Genomic DNA, 22,180 nt, shown 5'->3' with positions numbered 1-22,180 from the left:
TTGCAGAAAAAAAGATAATGATATTTTTCTAACTCTAGACTAGTAGGTGAAAATCTTCTCATCCCAAAAGTGTGTTCATCCAAAGAAAAAAAGAGGAAAGAAACTTCTTTTTTTTTTTTTTTTAAGAACCAGACTGGGTTTTTAAAAGAAACATGCTCATTATTTAAAAAATTCAAACAGCACCAGAAGATTCAAATAACTTATAAACTCTTATGCTACTTTTACAAGAAAAAAAAAAGAGTCAGAGGGTGCCTGGTTGGCTCAGTCAGTTAAGCGTCTGCCTTCAGCTCAGATCATGATCCCAGGGTCCTGGGACACTCCCGCATCAGGCTCCCTCCTCAGTGGGGAGTCTGCTTCTCCCTTGCCCAATCTCTGCCTCTCCTCCCCGCTCCTGTTCTCTTGCTCTCTCAAATAAATAATTTATTAAAGTTTTTTTATGTTTTTAAGAGTCCTACCTCACAAAAAGAAGAGGGGCCAGACGGTGAGGTGGAACTAAAGGCTCTGCTGAATCTGAGTCAACCAACTTAAGAAAACCTGATTCCTCTGCCTTCTCTCATCTGATCCACAGCTCAGTGCTCTTGGCATTCACGTTGCCTAACTGTGGTTTGTGCTGATGGCTCTTTCCATGTCTCGCTGAAGACAGATGGGGTGTTTTTGGTCTTTTATTTTGTTCTATTTCTTATCAGTGGCTTTGAGGGAGGGGAGTGAAAATAGCTTTATTCTATTTTTTTGGTTTGCATTTTCAGCCATCATTTGAAGGTGGTGTTTAAGTTTATCATTTTAAAGCATGATATGACATCCAGATCTAAGAACTCAAGTGTTTCTACAAGGCTTAAAACATATTAACAGAGGTCCTCACGTCCCGCTCCCTTATGCCAACTCCCAATTCCCATTTTCCCACTGAATAGAACAAGCTTTTTCCCCATGACGTTTAACTCCCTATTTCTTTTCTTTTCTTTTTTAAGATTTTATTTATCTATTTGACAGACAGAGAGGCAGGCGGGGTTGGGGGGAGCAGGCAACCCGCTGAGCGGAGAGCCTGATGCAGGGCTGGATCCCAGGACCCTGGGATCATGACCTGAGCCGAAGGCAGAGGCTTAACCCACTGAGCCACCCAGGTGCCCCTAACTCCCTATTTCTTAAGTAATAAGCTTGTATTGTTATTCTTGGTCATAACACTTGTGTCTCTATCCTGGTGCAATCTTTGGTGTCTTCATTTGCCTTGCTTCCTACATACCTATCCCCAGTGAATCCCCTATTTCTCAGTTGGAGGTGTAACTCTGCAAACACAGGTAAACTGTTCCAAAACTTCTGAGACACATCACCCCAGACTCCCCATCTTCCTTCCTCAACCTGAGCTGGCTGTTTTCTGGGCTGGTTGCATAGCTGTGGCCCTGGAATTAGCTTTTGGATCCTCCTGGAAACTTTGAGAATTTCCTATTTTATGCCTTATAATCTGGTATTTTATAATGCTATGAATTCATGTGGTTTTCCCCCTTCTTTATGTTCAGCCCTTTCAATCTGTAAACTTATGCCCTTCAGTTCAGGGAAGGAGTGAGATTACCATGACTCATATTTCTGATGATTTTCTTCATTTCTTTTTCTGTGTTCTCTTTTCCTAGATCTTTTATTATTCATATTTGAATTTACTGGTTTCATCTTCTTTCTTAGCTCTTCTGTCTTGTTTCCCATCTCTTTGCCTTTTTGCTCTATTTTTTTTTTCCTGCATGATTTACTGGATTTTTTTACCGTCTAAGTCTTTCTTTTTAAAAATTTTTGCTATTGATTTTAATTTGAAAAATTGGTGATTTCTAAACTCTGGATTGCACAGGAAGAGGGCTTCTATATGTACTTTTATATGGATACAATATTTTCTTGTACCTCTCTGATCTGTTTCCAAAGAAGAGCTCTCATTTCCCTCCCCTAGAGTCTGGGCAGCCTTGGGACTGGCTTGTACCAATGAGATGTGGCAGAAATGATGGTGCATGACCTCCAAGGATAGGTTACAAAGGGCAGTTCGATTCCTGTCCGGGGAACTGGACCAATCAGATCGCAGCTGTGATCAACAAGGAACGCATTCACCTGTCCCCAGGCCACCCCATCAGAAGAAACCACGCTAGCAAGTGTAGCATGACCACATGGAAGGGCCTTGTGTCCACCTGAGGGGAGAGAGAGAGAAGGCTGGCCAGGTCCTCGCTCCTCCAGGTCTGGCTGCCACCTGACCTTAATTCCCTTCCAGCCTCAAAATCAGAACTGCCCCGCCACCTGCCCAACTTCCCGATCCCCGGAAACCATTTGAGATAATAAACTGTTGTTATTTAAAACCACAAAGTTTTGCGAGCAGTTTGTTATGAGCATGGGAACTGGAACAGAGAATATGAATGACATTTGTCTGGTTTTTCAGAAAGTTTGTTCTCTCAGTATTATCTCCGTGTGCACTGGATCCTTTGTTTGGTCTTTGTCATGTTAGAGGCTTGAGCCAAATGGCCAGTGATGCCGTGAGAATGGCTGGTCTTCACAGCGGTGTCTGTGTGTCCTGTGTATCCACCAGCCTTCTCCTCTTCTTTGCCCCAGAGAGGACTCCTCCCACCTTCTTGTCAAGGAATTGCAGCTAGGGTTTTAGGAGCCTGAATGGAAACTTCTGCTCAGTTCCCGTGAGATCATGATGGCTTCTTGGGCATTGACCATGTGGACTGTCCCAGCGTCCAGCCCCTCCGGAGAGCAAACCTCCAGTCTTCTGTCCTGTTGTCACTGGGGCAGCTGCCCAGCTGCAGTGGTGGGGAGATGACTGGCTTCTTTATATAAACTTGAAGCCAATCCTCTGTTTTCAAGTCCATCTTTTCTGAGATACCCGGGACCTCCCATTTCTGAGCCTTTCAGGGGACCAGATCTATAAACCTGCTTTTCCTGAAGCTTGACCATCTTAGACTCTAGCTTTCTTCTGTCTACTAAGTGTCTCCATTTTGTTCCAGCCTTTCTAAAAGCTGCTGTACTCTCTTGATCTCTTTGTTCTTTTTTTTTTTTTTTTAAAGTCTTTCCCCAGAGATTTTGGTGAAGTGAAAGCAAACGGTACAATCGACCTGTCATGTTTATGGAGAACTGGAACCTTTAATATCCTAATAAATAAACAGCTCACTGTGCTCAGAAGGCATAAATTAAGAATTCAAATTACAATTCATATAATAAAGAAATTGAACATGTTCAATTTCACTGTCATTTGCAAAGGTGGAGCCTTCCTTCACTTGGAACTGGGAAATGGGAACCCTCTGAGAGTTGGCACGTATCTGTTTATTCTACTTTTGCTTTAAAACGTCACCCAGGCTTATGGTTTAAAAAAAAAAAAAATAAGGGGCACCTGGATGGCTCAGTCTGTTAAGCATCTGTCTTTGGCTGAGGTCATGGTCCCAGGGTCCTGAGACCGAGCCCCAAATGGGACTTCCTGCTTAACAGGGAGTCTGCTTCTCCCTCTTTGCCTCCCCCTGCTTGTGCTCTGTCTCATTCTCTCTCACTCAGATAAATAAATAAAATCTTAAAAAAAAGGTGAACTTTTATAGAGTAAAATGTCAAAACTGTCCTACATGTCCCCACTCCCATCACATCTCTGGAGGTAGCCAGCGCTAAAGTTTGTGAAATCCTGGAAAAAGACCGGAAGGATTATATGTATATTTTGCCGTGTATGCAATCTGATTCTGTTCATGTTGAAAACAACTCCATTGGTGTGTGTGTGTGTGTGCGTGTGTGTGTGTGTGGTATATAATAATGCACAAACATGTCTGAGTTTTTAATATAAAACAATCAAACTCTACATGGTCTGCTTTTTTCTTTTTCTTTTTTTTCCTTTTTTTTTTCATGGTCTGCTTTTTTATGCTTAATGATATAAAGAGTATTTTCTTAAGTGAATCAAAAATCAATCTCACTCGTCTAACTCTTCTTAATGGTTATGTACCACAATTCTATAGTAATTCTTTTATTTATGGACATTTAGTGTTTTTCTCTACATCTCATTATCATGCGAAAATGTCATGAGCTGTTCTTGTGAATATATATTCCTGTAGTACTAGTATTTCTCTAGATTGGATTTCTTGAGTTTAATTACTGAATTAAATAGAATACACTGAGGTTGCTTTTTAATAGACAATATCTAAGTGACCTCTAAAAGTTCATTTTTATATTGTCTCTTATAAACTCTGTTAGTGTCAGCTGGAATCCCCATTCCCTCCACTCTGCGACATCAGCAGACAAAATTTTTGAACTTGCAAGGTGATCTGACCATGTGAAACGTGGTGCTGGGTGCACAGTCTCCCAAGTCACGCCTACATGGACATTTCTCCGAGGCACACCCATCTTGCCAGACCTTTCTATGGAATTCTTTGTTCTCCAGTAGTTAAAGAAGTGCAAATTAAAATGATACAGACCTCTTTTTTTTTTTTTTTGGCTTATTATTTTCACAACAACGGGAAAAGGGAAAAAAGCAAACAGTGCTGATTGTGTTCAAAGCACCAGGCTTTCTTGCAGGTTCCCTGGCATGGCGTTTGGGAAATCAGATTGGCTCCACAAATGAAAAGCCATAAACATTTCATACCCCCTTACTCTACCTCTCCACGTGTGGCAATCCATCCTAAGTAAATAATGTAAAATATCGGAATGCCATTTACAAAAACATTTACCGCAGTATTATTTACAATAGAAAATTGGAAACCGTTTCAAGAGCAGAAATAGAAATTGCCATTTCCCTATTGTGAGATACTTAGGTTAAATAAATTTTGGTAAACCTACCAAATGGAATACTAAGTAGTCTTTTTAAATGATGGGTATGAAGACCAAGCGGTTTCAAGGAAAAATGTTTATGCTGTATATGCTAATACTATGTTCCTAATGATACATAGTACATTATAATAATATAAATTGATTTTAGGAACTTGGAATTCATTTTCCTATAGCACAATATTCTAACATGGATCAATAACTAAAGATTATTTATTTGGTAATGTAACTAAATTATAGCACTAGCCTGAATTCAGAATCCTGAATTCAGAATCCAAGGGAAACTGCCAGAAGGAGCAAAGATACGTTTCCTCTCTTTGCTGGCATGAGGCTGGCCTCCGGCAAGATCATGAAAGAAGGGTGGGGGGCATCTTTGACTGCTTCCTCTTCCTAGCACATCCCTTCTAGACTCTTCTGAAGCTCCTCAAATCTGTCCTCCCAGAATTCCCAGCTCCCTAGAGCGCATCCAACGCCTTCCTCACTCCTAAATTACACCTGGTTCCACGAGAACTCAACCTCAGAGACCCAGCCCGCATTCGGGGGCTCACCCTCCTCCCAGACCCACTCCTGCTCATGCAAAGGATGGTCTCATTAGTCGATGTCAGGACACAGGAAAGAAAGTGGACAAGTCAGGCAGTCCAAAGAAAATCCTTTTGGGTGGAGAGTGGCTGGTCTTCTCATTCTTTAAATTATTCCTATTTTGTCCACAGTGTCCTCCTTCCGAACTCACAGGTGCTTTAAACGTTTACTTAAAAGTGATCATTGCAATGGTAGTGAGCAAATTTGGTAGCAAGTGTGTATGTGTGTGTGTGCTGGGGTGGGGAAAAGGTCAGTGATCTGAAGGAGACAGACTGGGCAGTGGGAAGGTATTTACTTGGACTCTTTGTTTTTATAGAAGAGAATGCCTACTACTAGGGTGTGAATGTTTGTACCCCACCCCCAAATTCATATGTTGGAATCCTGACACCCAAAGTGAATAATGTTGGAAGGTGGGGCCTTTGGGAGGTGATTAGGCTGTGAGGGTAGAGCCCCTACCAATAAGATTGGTGATGCGCAAGCCCTCCCTAGCCCCTTCCGCCAAGTGAGGACACAATGAGAAGTCTGTGGCCCGCAAGAGCCCACTCACCTGACAATGCTGTCTCCCCCGCCCAGGGCCGCCGGCCTCCAGAACTACGAGAAACACATTTCTGCTGTTTATAAACCACCTGTCTGGGACATTTTGTTAGAGATGCCTGAATGGACTAAGACATGAACGCTGCATTCCGGAAGGCTTGCCAGTTGTGCCCTGGTTTGTGGATTCTTTTACTCTTGTCTAGAGGATAACTCTTTTACGTGTGTTATAATTTTTACATTACTCTTGGCCAGAGAAAGGGAAGCTCCTGCTGTGATCAGAGCATTGCGGTGTAGGGGAACAAAGGCTCCTGGGCCGTACCAAGGCCAAACTCAGCACTGCGGCCGGGACTCCGCCCTGGAATGAAGGCAACGATGTGAGGGACAGCTGCAGCCGGCAACATCTGTCTCCCTTCGCATCTCCTTATAAAAACGGATGCAGAGATTTACATTGGTAATTCCCATGTTTCATTTGGAATTTGGAACGTCAGCGAGCAGAGGTGTGTTTCCTACGGCGCTGTCTCCAGATGAGGACAGAGACACTGCCATCCTTCAGCGGCCACCGATCAGTCATTCAAAGCATGAATTTCAGTAATAAGAAAGCTCACAGGGCATGTCCTGTATTTACCCTGCAAATCACCTTCTTTGTTATAAAGCAATCCGGGGTGGTCTCTCATGTCAGAAGTATTTCTTAGGTCAGACTCTCCGTGTCCCTTGTTCCATTCCTCACTTTATATATTTGGAGACCAAGGTATTCTCCACTATTTTTTTTTTTTAAAGATTTTTATTTGAGAGAGAGAGCAAGCAGGGGAAGGGGCAGAGGAAGAGAGAGAAGCAGACTCCCTGCTGAGCAGGGAGCCTGATGCAGGGCTCAATCCCAGGACTCTGGGATCATGACCTGAGCCGAAGGCAGACACTTAACATCTGAGCTACCTGGGTGCCCTGGTATTTATTCTCCACTCTTAACACAAAATCATGGATATGGTATGTGAGTGGCGCCCTCAAAAGTACAAAGAATTATCTTGTTATCTGAGGTTTATAGTTAGAAATAGATGCAGTCCAACTCTGGCCCCACTTTTCTGTGCTGTGTACACGTGTGTGCACAGGCGTGTGTGTATGTGTGTGTGTGTGTGTGTGTGTGTTTCCTCGATCAGCCACACAGAGAAAGCCCCAGGAAATGAGGCAAAGAAAGGAGGAAAAATTATTCAGAACTTTTGGGCCTTAGGCCTTCGCTCAGCTGTCGGGTTGGTAATGAAAGAAAGAAAAGGACAAATTGGGCAGGATATCTTCACTATTCTCCATGAACTCATGACCTTGCCATTCATCCAACGACTAAGGGAAGTGTGCCTTGTGGACGCGATGGAAGAGCCAAGGGCAGTGTGGACTCTGGTGAGCAGACCTGCCTGCAGGGGAGCCCCAAAGGGAGACGTTTAAAAGCCCATTTGTTGGACTGGTTCTTTCTAGATTCATGGAAGAAGAGAAGTATATAGAGGCTCAGCTGAATCATGGTGCTAACGTGTGAGAAAAGATAAAGAGTTTATTTTGTAAACTTGGTATTATCTGGAGTTGTGATCATTTTAAGGCTCCTTGGGGCGTTGGGAGAATGGCAACTACAAAGTGGCCCAGTCATCCTTCTCCCCTGAGCATATCATTAAGGCCTCAGTAAAGGAAAAAGTCAGGTATGGGATTTATCCGCTGTTAAACACCTCTTCTGTGTCAAACTTCGGGTTAGGTGCTTTTACTTGTCTCCCTGGAGCTGGGAATTCTGAAGGTGCAGGGATGTTCCTGAGTTTTTCTTTCTTTCCTTCTTTAAAGATTTTATTTATTTGAGAGAGAGAGAATGAACAGTGGGGGAGGGAGAGAGACAAGCAAACTCCCCGCTGAGCAGGGAGCTGATGGGGGACTCAGTCCCAGGACCCTGAGATCATGACCTGAGCTGAAGGCAGAGGCTTAACCCACTGAGCCACCCAGGTGTCCCTGTTCCTGAGTCCTCAAAGGCACAGGGATCTGAACCCCAAGTCTGACATCCACTGTGTCTTCATAGAGATACTTCCTATATTTCGTAGAGATGATGGGGCAGGATGAGGGAAATCTTTCCAGTTGTTAGAAATGTCCAAGTGTGGAGGGTGCTGATCACACAGTCCTGAGTCCTCTGAAGCTCAGTCTGGCTCCCATCCCGAGAGTGGGTTACAGAGGAGACTCTGTTGGTGCACAGGGAGTTGGTGCGTAGTAGAGCCTCTCCACTTCCAATCCCAGCCTGTCATTTACCAGCCACGTGACGGTAGATAATACACTTAACCTCTGGAATCCTTAGCTTTTTCATTTTTAAAAATAGGAGTGCTAACACCTACGTCTTAAAATTGCTGTGATGATTAAAGAAGGTGAGATACGGGAACATACTAAGTTTAGTGCCTGGCGTAAAACGAGTTGTCCAATAAATGTCGGTTGAACAGAATGTAATATCCTCTCCAGCCATGAGATACTTTGATTTTGTGACAAGAAGAGCTTCACGAACTCTTAACAAATTGCGAGTAATTGAAGAAAGCGTTGAAATAAGTAACCCAATGACATTTGAATGTTAGGGCAAAAGCTGAAAGTCTGAATAATGATAAATTCATTATGGCAATAGAAATAAAACTTTTTGAAATAGTCCTCGATATTTTTAAAGACGTTATGGAGAGCTGTAATAGCTACATGTGGTTTATGATTCAGTAGGACACTGTACAAAGTCACAGGAGATAACTTTTTTTCCTTATTTAGTGGGAAAAGGGGGACTACCGATGTGTTTGAAATTTATAACTCGGTCTACTGTTTTGAGTTGATTCACAGGGCTTAACTTATGTTTTTAACTGAATTAATAAGATTCCATTATAAGGAATTAGAAAAGCCAACAGGCTACCACAGACCCATTTAAAAGGGATTTAAGCTAGATTACCTCAATGGGAAAGTTTCAGAAAGCATTTTACTTACAACCTCACTAATCTCTGATTCTGAAAACAAAGGAAGTGGCTGACAATGAATTTGAACAAATATTTAGGTTACGTTTGATTAAACAAGAGAAATGCCTGGTTTATCATCCGAACGGGAGCTGTCATCCTTAATAAGGGGGCAGAGGAGCAGAGAGACTGTTAATCACTGGAGATAAGGGGAGCATTTTAGACGGGGTTTCTAGAATACAGCAGTCACTTTATTTTTTGAAATTCTGTAAGGATTCAAGGAACCAATATTCTCCAAAGACCTCAATAATAACCCCAAGAGGAGGCTTCAGAATCCATTCTTACTTAATCTCAAGTGTGCTCGCTGCTTTAATGATGTTTCAGGCTAGATGATGCCGGGAAAGTCTTTGAAACAGACAGGAATTGAACAGGTCCCGCCCCCAGGGCCGCGAGGTGAAGGCAGACCGGGGAAGGGCGGAACTCTGAGGTCTAAAGTCCGCTGGGCTGTGTCATCTCTGAGCTTCCAGATAATGCGTGTCAGGGCCCTGCAGAGCCAGAGGCGAGCACTGCTCCCCACAGGTGGAAGGTACAGCTTTCTGGTGTCAGTTCTGTGACACCACTAACGCGGACCGCAAGGTCGCGCACAGGGCTTCCCGGTGGCTTTTGAACTGCAACCCATCTTACCTGCCAGGCCTCTTGCTAAAGAGACCCTCAACTCCAGGACTTCTGACGTGTGACTGCTCTCCTCAATAGTAATTTGCATTTTCATATATCAATGCTTCCCAAAGTACTTTTACACCCGCCGGTTCATCGGAGCCTCGCAATCCTGTGAATCATCCATTTTATAGAATTAATGCAATTTACAAGAAACCGAAAGCTGGGAGAGCGGTAGGACTGTCCGATTTGTTGTTAGTAACGTTGAAACTGGATTTCCAGGTATTGTTGCTCCGCTGTAGTAAATACTTTCACTTTCCCTCTTAAACCGGGGAAAAAGTAAAAAAAAAAAAAAAAAAAAAAAAAGTGGAGACTCTTTAAAAAAAATAAAAACAAAGTTAGCTTAGAATAGTGCTGGTTGTGTGACTAGGGCGGAACGGAACAGAGGATTTGAAAGAATATTGTGGTGCCGTGAGGGTTGCCGAGAGAGAGTGATTCACAAAGGGCCCTGAATGGGGATCCCACTGTAAGCTACACTTGACCTTCTCCTTGGGGAGTAACACAGGATGCAAAACTGGTCCTGGGTGTGGAAAATGGTGAATCATTTGTACAAGTTGAAAGGAAGCAAACTTGGATTTGTCAAGTCTGAACTTCAGAATATTAAAATAAATTGTGGGAGTATTGAAGTAGGGTTCTTAGGAACCCCACCTCCCTTCACAAAAGAGCAGGGATTAAAATGTTATTTACACATCAACTTGCTGAAATGTCTTTGCAGTGGTCTCTTTCAAGGGGTATATTTAAAGCAGAAACACAAATGGGGGTTTGCCATTAGACACATATACAACTCTCAGGAAGTGGGGTGAGGGAAAAAGCTGAGAGAATGAGAACATAATTTTGGAAAATGGAAAAAATTTCCCATTATCCTTTTTTTAAAGACTTTTTTTAAAAGACCACTTTTAGGGGGCGCCTGGGTGGCTCAGTGGGGAGCCTGCTTCTCCCTCTGTTTGTCTGCTGCTCTACTTGTGATCTCTCTGTCACATAAATAAAATCTTAAAAGAAAAAGACGACTTTAAGCTCACAGCAACATTGAGGAAAAGGTATAGAAATTCCCATATTCCACCTGCATACCTACACACGTCTAGGCTTCCCCACTATCACCATCCCCCACCAGAGTGGAGACTTTTTACAGTCAATGAACCCACGCTGACACATCCGCATCAGCCAAGGCCCACAGTCGACATTGGAGTTCACTCTTGGTGTTGTACATCCTATGGGTTTGGGCAAATGTATAATGACGTGTAGCCACCATATGTGTCATAAAGCGTATTTCCCTACTCTAAAAATCCGCTGCGCTCCGTCTCGTCATCATTCTTCTCCCTTCCCCCCCAGTCCCTGGCAACCACTGATCTTCTTACAGTCTCCATAGTTTTTCTCTTTTCTAAAATGTCATGTCGTTGGAGTCATACAGTATATAGCTTTTTCAGATTTTTTTTTTCCACTTTGGAATATGCCTTTAGGTTTCTTCTGTGTCTTTTCATGGCTTGATAACTCATTTCTTTTTAATGCTGAACAATATTTCATTATCTCGATGCACCAGTTTATTTGTCCATTTATCTACTGGAGAGTTGTCTCGGTTGCTTCCAAGTTTTGGCAATTATGAATAAAGGTGCTGGAAACACCCATGTGCAGGTTTTTGTGTGAACATTAAATTTTCAGTTCCTTTGGGTAAATACCTAGGGGCATGATTGGATGATCTTATGGAAAAAATATGTTTAGTTTCTAAGGAACCACCAAATGGTCTTCCAAAGTGACTGCACCATTTTGCATTCCCACCAGCACTGAATGAGAGTTCCTGTTGCTCCACACCCTCTCCACCATTTGGTGTTGTTGGGATTCTGGATTTGGGCCAGTCTACTAACTGGGTAGAAGTATCTCATTGTTGTTCCAATGTGGACTTCTCTGACGACATGTGATGTGGAACACCTTTTCACATATTTTACTTGCCATCTGTGTTATCTTCTTTGGAGAGGAGTTTGGCTCATTTTTCAAGTTCCCTATTCTTACTAGGTGGACCTCAAGCATGACAAAAATAATAGCCACTCGAAGGTATATTATTAAGTTAATTAGTAACTAAATTAAAAACTAAAGAAGGCAAAACCTCACAAAATGTTATTGGCTTGTGGGGCATAAATTGAGAGTCAAAATGATCTGAATCCTAAAATATTTTGTCCAATCAAATATTGTTCTATTAAAAGTAAATAAATATTTCTTATACCTATCAGTCAGAATTAGGCATCATCCACTACAATTAGCCATGTTGATGGGACTTGAAAAGTGGCTTTACCATTAGAACCTTCAGAATGGGTCGGTTCCATATGTAGGTTTCACTGAGCACTTTTTGTCTTGCTTTCCCTGTGTATTGTAGTGGGGTCTCTCATCTCTACTTTATTCCAAGCCTGGTCTCATTCATCTTCATCAGTCCACAGCTTCCCACACAGTAGACTTTCAGTAAGTGTTCCCATATTGCACTAAACTCGTGCTCAGTGCATGGGAAGAAATTAAATTATTATTAAGGATCAAGCTATTTGACATTACTTTACTCTTACAGCACATGGATAAGTTAAATTTTACTGCCAATAATTCAATGTAGTTGAGAATCTTGCCTTATAGAAGTTCAGAAGCCACCTCATTCTTAGTGAACTTATCACTTGGGAGGGTCAGCTAGAGGATATTGTCAGGCTGAGTTAAGCATTTCCCTACATCCTGTGCCCAGACCTCCCAAGAACATGGAGAGCATACATTTAAAATGCCAAGCAAGGTTGGCTCAGAGAGCTCAGATGGCACTTAGTAATTCCCATTTCCTGAGGGTTTGGTCTTAACGGGAGGAAAAAAGGTAAAATATCCATTTACCTAAGTCAACCACGACGAAAGTCAAGTACAATTGATGGAAGGGTAGATAGGTGAACGCGGTCAAAGCCAGGTTGATGGATAGGATGGGTCACTTAAAAACATCTGACAGGTCAGTTCAATATCCCTTCCCCCGGGCTTGATCATTTAAGAAAGTAAATTTCCTCCAGCTAAAGGATGCCCAGAATGAGCATAGTTGTTAAGGCCAGAGCTGCCTCTTGGAGATGATGAGTGCACGAAAAGGTTGTGGAATGGCAAAACTACCCGTCAGGGGCAGGTCTTTATGCCTTGCAAGTGTGCAGGCAAAATGTAGATATTGGTGAATGGATCTGCTCGTAAGAGAGCCGAAAACGTATGTGATTTAAAAGCAAAACCCTGTGACCAAATCATTAGACTGGTATTGTTTAGATTCATGAAAGAAATGTACAGGGTTTCAGCTGAAATCATGGAGCTTATAAGTAGGAAATGATAGTTCTGTAAACTTCACATTATTCAGAGTATTGCTAAAGAATGGGGAATAAAAGCCACACAGAAAAATCAGTTGTATCCAAAAAGGTTCCAAAGTTGGTGGGTTTTAGAAAATGGCACAATTTGAAAAAATGTTATTCATCCTAAACCTAAACCGAAGTCCAAAAGCTGTGTTCTCATGTGTCTGTGGCCACCTCGTGTGGTCTGTATGTCTTCTTTGGAGAAAAGCCTGTTCATGTCTTCTGCCCATTTTTAAATTGGATTATTTGTTTTTTTGGCATTGAGTTGTATATGTTTATGTATTTCAGACACTAACCCTTCAGTGGACATGTCATTTGCAAATATCTTCTCCCATTCTGTAGGTTGTTTACTTTTGCCGATGTCTCCTTTGCTGAGCAGAATCTTTGTATTTTGATAAAGTCTCAAGAGTGTATTTTTGCTTTTGTTTCCCTTGCCTCAGGTGACAGACCTATAAAAATGTTGTTATGGCCGATGTAGAGAAATGACTACCTGTGCTCCCTTCTAGGCTTTTTATGGTTTCAGGCCTCACCTTTAGGTCCTTAATCCATTTCAAATTCATTTTTGTGCGTTGTGTAAGATCATCAGGGAGATGCAAATCAAAACTGCAGTGAGCTGTCATCACCTTGAACCTGTCAGAATGGCTAAAATCAACAACTCAAGAAACAAGTGCTGGCGAGGATGTGGAGAAAGAGGAACCCTCGTGCACTGCTGGTGGGAATGCAAACTGGGGCAGCCACTGGGAAAGCAGTATGGAGGTTCCTCAAAAAACTGAAGAGGGAACTACTGTATGATCCAGTAATTGTACTACTGGGTATTTACCCCAAAATATGAAAATACTAATTGGAAAGGATATGTACATCCCTGTGTTTATTGCAGCATGATTGATTATAGCTAAATGATGGAAGCAGCTCAAGTGCCCACTGAGAGACAAGTGGACAACGAGGACGGAGAACACATATACATACCATGGACTATTCTACATCCATAAGAAAGAATGAAATGTTGCCATTTGCATCAACATGGATGGAGCGAGAGAGTATTATGCTAAGCGAAGTAACTCTTGCCGAGAAAGACAAATACCATATGTCCTCACTCATATGCAGAATTTAAGAAACAAAACAAACAAAGGAAAAAAAAAAAGAGACAACTCAGAAAACAGACTCTTCACTGTAGAGAACAACAGATTGCCAGAGGGGAGGGGAGTGGAGGATGAGTAAACAGGGATGGGGATTAAGAGTGCACGTACCTACATGAGCACCGAGTAATATATAGAATTGAGTCACTGTATGGTACATCTGAAACTAATACAACACTGTAGGTTAACTACACTGGAATTAAAAGAAAAAAGAAAGAAAACCCCCCCAAACTGTGTTCTCGATAATGTTTCGTGCTTTAGAAAGAGCTTGCTTTACCCACTGAATTTTTAAAGTCTTTCTTCCGGGGAAGTTAATTGACCAGGTTTTTCTTTATACCTGGGACCCCACAACGACCCCCAGGCCAAAGGGAATGTTATTTTACCAGCATGAGTTTCTATAGTGATGTGTCAGCTATCTTTGCAGCTTTGGCCTTTTAGAATCAAGTCTAAAGCATTTTCTTTGATGCCTAAGTATTTTGAGCTCTTGCCCATAAGTATTTTCTTACTTTTTCCTTCTTTTTTTTCCCCCTAAAACATGTAAACAGATTATCTTCATATGTTTCTATGATATTTTTAAGTTGCATCTTAAGGTTCGAAGTTTTAAGAAACACAAATAGAGAAAAGGGATAGTTTCCTTTCTTGAATAACACAGAAGAGGAAAAGGAAAAAGAGTTCTATTCTTGTTCCTTAGGGAATCCATCCAAACCTACAAAGCCTCCTGTTCAAGCTAGAAATGGGAAAGAAGCCTGCGAAAGTCGTCTCTCTGTGCTGGCTGGAAACTCTCCTGCAGGCTGGGTGTAAGACCCGGTGGGTAGGCCTGGAAAAAAAAATGGCTGTTGTCGCCCATGGTTTACCCTAGCTCCACACAAGGATCAGATTCCAGGGTGCATGACTCTAAGAATTCTCTTCTTTTTCTTCCCCCATTTGTTTATAATATTTTTTATTAATTACCACCACCCCCCGGCAATCTTCCAATCTGCTCTTATAAAGTCAATCTGTGGATTTACTCTTCTCGCGGAGGCACGCCTGGAGTTTGGGAGACGCAGGATTTGTGCCCTCTTCACAGTGCTCTGGGCAAAGCCACCCCCTCCTGCCCTCCATGAAACCCTCCTGGAGGAGGCATGATAGAAGCGCTCTCTCCGCCAGAGGTCTTCTGCCATGTACTTGTGTCTGAGGTCTCCAGCAAAGCAGAGTCTTCAACTCTTTCCGAGCTCTCCTAGCTCTGGATGGACTTTGTACTAGGAAGGGATGCAGCCATCACCGAGGTGACCCACGTGGGCTCTTGCCAGGACCTGCACAACCAGGCCTGAGCCCTGGGATGCAGAGAGGCTCGCCTCCAACTCCACCTTCCAGAATCTCTGAGTATTGCTCAGCATGTCAGCGTGTAGGTGTTGGGCACTACGATTTCACCTCCAGAATACTATTACTGTGACCACAGTGAAGCAGAACTGACATTTGATGGCCCTGCCATTGTTCCCGAAATAGCAAAGCGGCAACTGAAATGATGCCAGTTTGACATCTGACATTTGAAGCTTAAAGGGAGGATTAAAGAACGACATGATTTAAAGTCAAAACAAAAACATCAACAAAAAGTGTGATCCTCACGGTGGAATTAAGAAGCGGGTACTATGGAGGCACCTGGGTGGCTCAGTTGGTTAAGAATCTGACTTTAGATTTTGGCTCAGGTCACGGTCTCAGGGCAGTGAGGTCGAGCCCCATGTCAGGCTCCACGCTCAGTGGGGAGTCTGCTTTGAGATTCTCTCCCTCTCCCTCTGCCCCTACATCAACTCACATGCACTCTCTCTCTCTCAAAGAAATAATAAATCTTAAAAAAAAGAAGTGGGTATTAAGTAGTTCTGAAGATGAGGCCAAGTGGAGATGAACAATTTGCTCAAGGTTAAGGAACCCGCCAGTGAGGAAGTCAGATTCCAACCCACATTCAAGGCCATCGTCCATTATCTACGTAGGGATTGAGTTGGCCATGACCAGGTTCTTCTACCGCATGGATATACAGATGGTCAAATGTTAGTCCGTGTCAGGGGGCTCCTGGGGGCAGGAGACTTCCCTGGACCACCACGAGGCAGTGTGTGCTCGAGTGACTTTGATGATGCTGGTGCTGTCTGTCCACCACTCAGTCGCTCTGCAGTCTTGGGACCTTGTTCCCTTTAATTTGGCTTTATCTGAGCAAGCAACAAACAAATCAATGTTTGAGAAGCAAACAGATCTCCCTAAATTCAGAAAATGGCTTCAGACTCTTTGAAGATAGGTATTTTTTTCAACTGCCATTCTGGCTTGGCTGATGAACACGAGCATGTTTATAGGAAAAAACGAGTGCAGACAAGTGAATTAGGGGGTATTTTTGTGCCTCCTGATGATAAGTTCTTGCTCAACTTGGTGCAGTGAAGGGATCATAATGAAGAAGTGTTTGCAGCAGCCTGGGTGACCGCTAATTCACATCTGCTCTTTTCCTACACTGTAGATTTCCCTGATTTTGTAGCAATAAACCATTGGATTGTTTTGAAAATTTCAATGTAGTCAGACTCAACTACACAGTCAAGGCTTTCGGGCACATTGGGTATTCACTGAATGTTTGTTAAAGAAATGAATCGATCACACCTAGATGTTCCCACTCCTCCAAAAAAGGAAAGGTAAAGTCTTTGTTCAGATATTGCATTCTAAAAAAATGTTGCGATTAATTCTGCAACCAGTAAAATTCTGTTTTTTCACTGATTGCAGTAACTAACAAGTTTTAAGAGCAGGGGTTCTGCTTTCAGCTTTATATAAGCCTGCATGAAGGACCGAGCCTTGGCGAGAAACAGTACCACATGGTGGGGAAGAACGTGAACTTGTAGTCAAACCTCCTGCCTTCAAATCCCAGTCCTCCTCCTTTATGGGTATGTGAACACTGGCCAGGTCATCACACCCATTCTATGTCTCAGTTTTCTTCTCTATAAAATGGGGATGATCATAATGGTACCCATCTCATGGTGTTATCATGGGAGCAGGCAATGTTAACACAGCTACAGAGCTTAGCGCACCGTCTGACACATGGTAAGTTCCCCGTAAATGCCAGCTGTCTTCACCGTCAACATGCGGGAATTAGGCAGCGCTGAAAATTTACTTGCAACCACATTAGTTTTCAGGGGCACCCCTGCAAAGTACTACCAGTTGGGTGGCTTAAAACAACAGAAACTTATTCTCTTAAAGTTTTGGGGAGGAAGTTGAAAATTAAGGTGTTATCAGGGCTCTCCATCTTTGGAAGGCTTCTAGGGAAGGGTCCCTCCTGGACCATTCGATCTCTGCCTCTGTCTTCATGGGACTGTGTGACTCCCTGTGTCCCAGCCTCTTCCTGTAAGGACACTCTCCTTGGATTTAGGGCCTCACCAATCCAGCAGGCCCTTGCCTTAATTACATCTGCAGAGACTGTGTTTCCAAACAAGGTCACGTTCCAAGGTTCTGGGTGGACGTGAATTTGGGGAAGGTAGACACTATTTAACCGCTATAGCATTTCATTACAAAAATTAAACCTACAGATTGTTGTAGTCACTATAGGTCTGTGATCCTGCCTCTTGCTTGAAAACACAGAGAAGTTACAGAGAGAATTTGCTTCTCATTAAGTTGCTAATTTCTGGTTAGAAATAAAAATGAGGTTGGTAGTCATAACATTTTCCAGGGTTTTGGGGTTTGACTAGCTAAGAAAAAATGGGCCTAATGAACAAAAACTATCTTTGGCATGGCCAGGCAACTAGCCACTTGGTCCCCAGTGTAGGTCCCCACTAATCCTGGGGATGACACACCAGCCCCACAGCTGAGCCTTCTACATGAGCCAGGGTGTTGCTCTGATTCTAGAGGCTTCCCTGGCCTCAGCCAATGGGCTGCCAGGGAGTTCTGCCACGGAATGGAGCTGCGTCAGTTGAGTGAGTTACTGCTGGATGGTGGACCCTGTGCGAAGATGGGCCTCCACGGGCTTCTCTGGACCGATGATGTGATTGGCTCTGTGGTCTGGTCAGAGGTTTCCAGGTTGCCCTTGCGTTCCTTGCAAAACATGCCCTCCCCCAGCCAGAGTGCCTATTAATAGGCGGGGAGCCCTGGGAGAGCTAATGCCTGAGCTGGTGATCAAATCTTTATAGATCCATTTGAAGAAAGGCTCTGGGAGCCTCCTTGACGACAGGCTAGAGGGAGGCAGCAAGATGTGTCTTGTGTGTATAGATTTGCCGGCAGGGGATCGTGAGTAAACATGCATCTTTCTACGAAGCAAAAGAGAGTCATCAGGTGGGATCTGCTTGAGTCGAGCCTGCCCTCCTGAGCTTAACGAAGTGGCAGCACATGGTAATTTGATTTACAAAGGCAACCACACATTCACGACAGAGAGAGAGAGAGAGAGAGAGAGAGAGAGAGAGAGAGAAATAGGGGACATAGGTGGGAAGTGTGGAAGGACAGAGACAGAGATAGATGGTGATGTAGCGTGTCCTCCTGAGACATGGGGGATGGAGAAAGAGAGAGAGCTGGGGAAGGAGGCAGACGGAGATGGAGGTGGTGGGGACAGAGAGAGGGGAGAGGGAAGGAAATGAGGGAGGTCAGGAAAGAGAGAGATCGAAACAGAAAATTTAAATAGTGTGTGCCCTTTGCCACAATCCCCCTGATGACCTAATAGCAGGGGAGACCCCTGGCTGATTCGTACCCTTGGGCTACCTTGGGCTACCCTTGGGTCCTTGCCTGTCCTAGTGTGCACCTCACACATGGTTGAGTAGGACACAAATGTCACAAGGTTTTTATTTTCATACAACTTGGCCCCAGCATGGCAATCCGTCCTCCAGTGCCCGCATGAAGGATGAAATACTGAAATCTGTTAAATGCAGAGAGATGGATTTTTCGAGGCTAAATTAATTTTATGCAATTTTCACCTGAGACACTACTCCATTCCAGAGAGTGTGGTCAGGTGCTGTAGGATCTCTGGCTCCTAACTAGACATTTTCTAAGCAGAGGCAGCTGATTCTTGAATGCCCGGGGTAAGACCTCTGCCTCTTAGTACTACTCGTCCCCAAAAGAGGAACGAATGAGGAAGCCAGAGGTAAAACGGTGTTGTATAATGGGTAGAAAATATAGCGTTTTCACCTCCCCTAAAAATAATGGCAGTCAATATTTTGGTGTGTTTTCTTAGTTTGCTCTCCTCGTGTGTGTGTCTGATTTTGTGCAAGCAGGTAATCAGCGCGTCCTTGGCGTAGGGCACCCGGATCATTCACTTAGCAAAATGTCGCGAACACTTTCCACATCCGCAAGCCCACCTGTACTATCAAAGGACGGCCCATGAAGGATTTCCACGAACTCGTTCTTTGGCAGGTGTCTGTGGCCGCTCTTTGTAGAGGCTGGGTTTTTGGGCTGCAGCCCTGGTGCGAGGGTGTGGTCCCAGGAGACCATAAGAGGGCCTCTCCCTGGGAGGTGAGACCCAGAACAGAGGGAGCATCTGGCTGGAGGCCTCATTGGGCAGATCCCTGGTCCAGGAAGGAGCTTGCAGAATATCCCTGGATAGCCTCAGGATTCTTTTCAACCAGAACCACCATCATTCACACCACGTCAAGAGGATACTTGTGTGGACTCAGAGGGATGCCCATGAATACTTTCCCAATACGTTTTGCAGCTTTTAATTTTATTTTTGTTAAAGCCCACAGATTGGGTCAAATGTAAACTCATCCCGGTAAACAGATATTTGGAGAATATTTAGGTGACTTTTGTGTAAGCTCTTTGAAGTAATGTCAAGGGAAACACACAAGCTTCATTTAACTTTATCTCTAATGCTGGCTAAGCTGAAGGGTATACACCCCTGCCTTTCCATCTGTGAATACTGCCATTAACCCCCAGAAGGTTTGTATGAGCTACTCTGTTTAAACCAACTCTCCAAAAATAAGGGGACCATGATTTTCCTTAGATTGGACCTTCTGTAGTGGACTCTCTGGGGGCATTAGGACTGATTGATTGCATTCACACATCTCTTTGGCAATGGAACCACCACATTAAATTAGCATCGCGCACAATGAATGGTAATTGCGAGATTGTCATTTTACTGCAAGTGCAAAATTAACGTGTTCTGCAAACCCGTCCCATTGTATGCCACAGGAAAGCCGTGGAACCATGTTGTTCCGAGCAGAAACATGCCCTGCAACAGCGCTGGGAAGGTGGTACGGGGTCCTTCAGCAATGCTGTTCCTTTCCTCCCGTTGTTGTCCCGAGCTCAGTCTGCAAACCCCGCCTGACCTCATCCATATGCTCATGTTGCAGCCCTGCCAGACAGTAGCCTGAGCGTGCAGAGAGTGTCACGGAGCAATTCCTCCTTCCGCGCGGCGTCCTGTGTGGATAATACCAGCACAAACCCCCTCCGTGTATGCACGAGAGTGTGAAAAGGCTACTTATGTAAAGCTTCTTATTAAGAGATACACTAGGCATTTACAGGAAACTTTACCCAAATACTACACATTCGTTGAGAAAGAGAAGAGTGATTTACACGCGCTTCCGTGGTAGCTTAGGAAAGGGCCGCTCTGCCGCGCTCCGTCCCTCTTGCTGACGCGCGCGGGGAATGAGGCCGCAGACCAGCGGAGCAGACCAGCGGCGCGAGCGCATTTCTTCCCCGCAGGTGGGATCACAGGGTGGATCTTGAATGACAACATGCATATGCATTGGGCTCCCGCGGTCTGCCGATTGGCTCTGCAGAATTTATTAGGATTAGAGGACTCATTGGAGCCTGAAATGAAGTGCTAATAACAGGTGCCTAAGCCGGCTGATTAGATGCGGTATCTCCCTCCACCTGCCGCGGGGCTAAGGCTGGGGGCCGCTCGGAGAGGCATCCTGTGCAAGGATAATGATCATGGTAGCGACAGTCGCTGGCCAGACCGCTCTCCCTGGGAGTCCAGCTCCAACCCAGCCTCTGGGCAGCAGCCAGGGCCGGCGTGGGCGTCCGGACGGATTCACGGAGCCATCCATCAGTCTGAGAGCACCCCAGGCCCCTCACCCTGACCTCCCTGAGGGGGAGGGTCAGGCCTGAGTCCCCTTTCAGAGGCCACTTATGCTGTCACTCACCATCAAGGTGCAACGTGGCCAATTTGCTGTGGGCTGTTCTAGTCGGTGCGCAGTCCTCTAGGATTTGGGTGAAATTGCATACACCCCCTCCCAGAGCTTCTCTCATCTCAGTAAATGGCAGAGATCGGGGTAGGATTTAGACTTCTTACCTAAGGTGGGAGGAGGATTCTGAACACCTTACTCTCAGAACACAGCACACTGGGGACAGCTGAGAAATCACGGCATAGATGATTTCAGTTTACAGAGAGGTGTGAGAACGCCACAGAAACGGGCTCTGCCTTACCCTTGTTGCAAAATGTGCCATCGTAGGCCGTGTGTGAGCAGTCGCAGGAGTAGCCGTGGTATTTCTCTAGACACCTGCCTCCGTTCTCGCAGTTGGCCCCGTAGCTGGTGCAGTGGCCCGAGCAGCCGGATTTGAAGCCGGACGTGACCTTCGCTCTTTCCTCCAGGTCCAGCGTCACCCCGTTCATCCTCAGGGAGCGGATGCAGCCGAGGAAGCCCTGCTGGCCCCCGGCACCACCTGCGAACGACAGAAGGCACGGGGCTCAGACCGGGTAAGCTCTGTTGTGCCTCCGCGGCCCCTTCACTGCGCCCGGACCGCAGTGGCAGGTCAGGGCGCTGCAACGCGTGGCCCGCACCCTCACTTTCCAGAGGGCCCTGCCTAATTGAAAGGCTCAAAGCTCTCCCCCCTTTGGCCATACTGTCTCATTAAAAGAGGCTGTCTTTGGAGAAGCCATACATTTGCTACCGAAATAAAATGTTTGGAGAGACACAAAGATTATACATGCCGTTTTGGAAATCTAGTCTGGTTTCCTAAAGAAGTTTATAGAACTCTCTAGGTTTTTTTGTTTGTTTGTTTTGTTTTTTGTTTTTGTTTTTTTTTGTTCTTTAATCCCAGGACATTCACTTCTATAGCATTATCTATTGAAAGAAATATAAAAAGGCAGAGAAACATGAATATATTAGCATAATTAACAAGTCAATTAGTTGGAAGGCACAAATCCATTTGAAATTGACTGTACCCATGGGTCTTGTCTTAGGAAATACGTCACTTTCAAGTTCCCATGAAAGGTTCCCGGGCATCTTGTCCGGGGTGGTCAGAAGTTGGAATTGAT

The 22,180-nt window shown here is 44.3% G+C and overlaps 1 protein-coding gene across 1 annotated transcript in view; it reads right to left on the bottom strand.

Moving 5' to 3' along the window:
- LOC111154452 (contactin associated protein like 2) overlaps nucleotides 1–22,180 on the bottom strand; it is a 2,043,877-nt gene that overhangs the window by 180,968 nt on the left and 1,840,729 nt on the right. The window contains exon 18 of the mRNA XM_022514057.1: nucleotides 21,349–21,585. Within this exon, the coding sequence (XP_022369765.1) occupies nucleotides 21,349–21,585 (237 nt within the window). The remainder of the gene's footprint in view (nucleotides 1–21,348; nucleotides 21,586–22,180) is intronic.

This window comes from Enhydra lutris, unplaced genomic scaffold (assembly GCF_002288905.1).
Source record: "Enhydra lutris kenyoni isolate GAN:26980312 unplaced genomic scaffold, ASM228890v2 scaffoldscaffold37, whole genome shotgun sequence".
NCBI classification, from domain to species: domain Eukaryota; kingdom Metazoa; phylum Chordata; class Mammalia; order Carnivora; family Mustelidae; genus Enhydra; species Enhydra lutris.
This window is presented reverse-complemented; position numbering and strand designations above follow the sequence as displayed.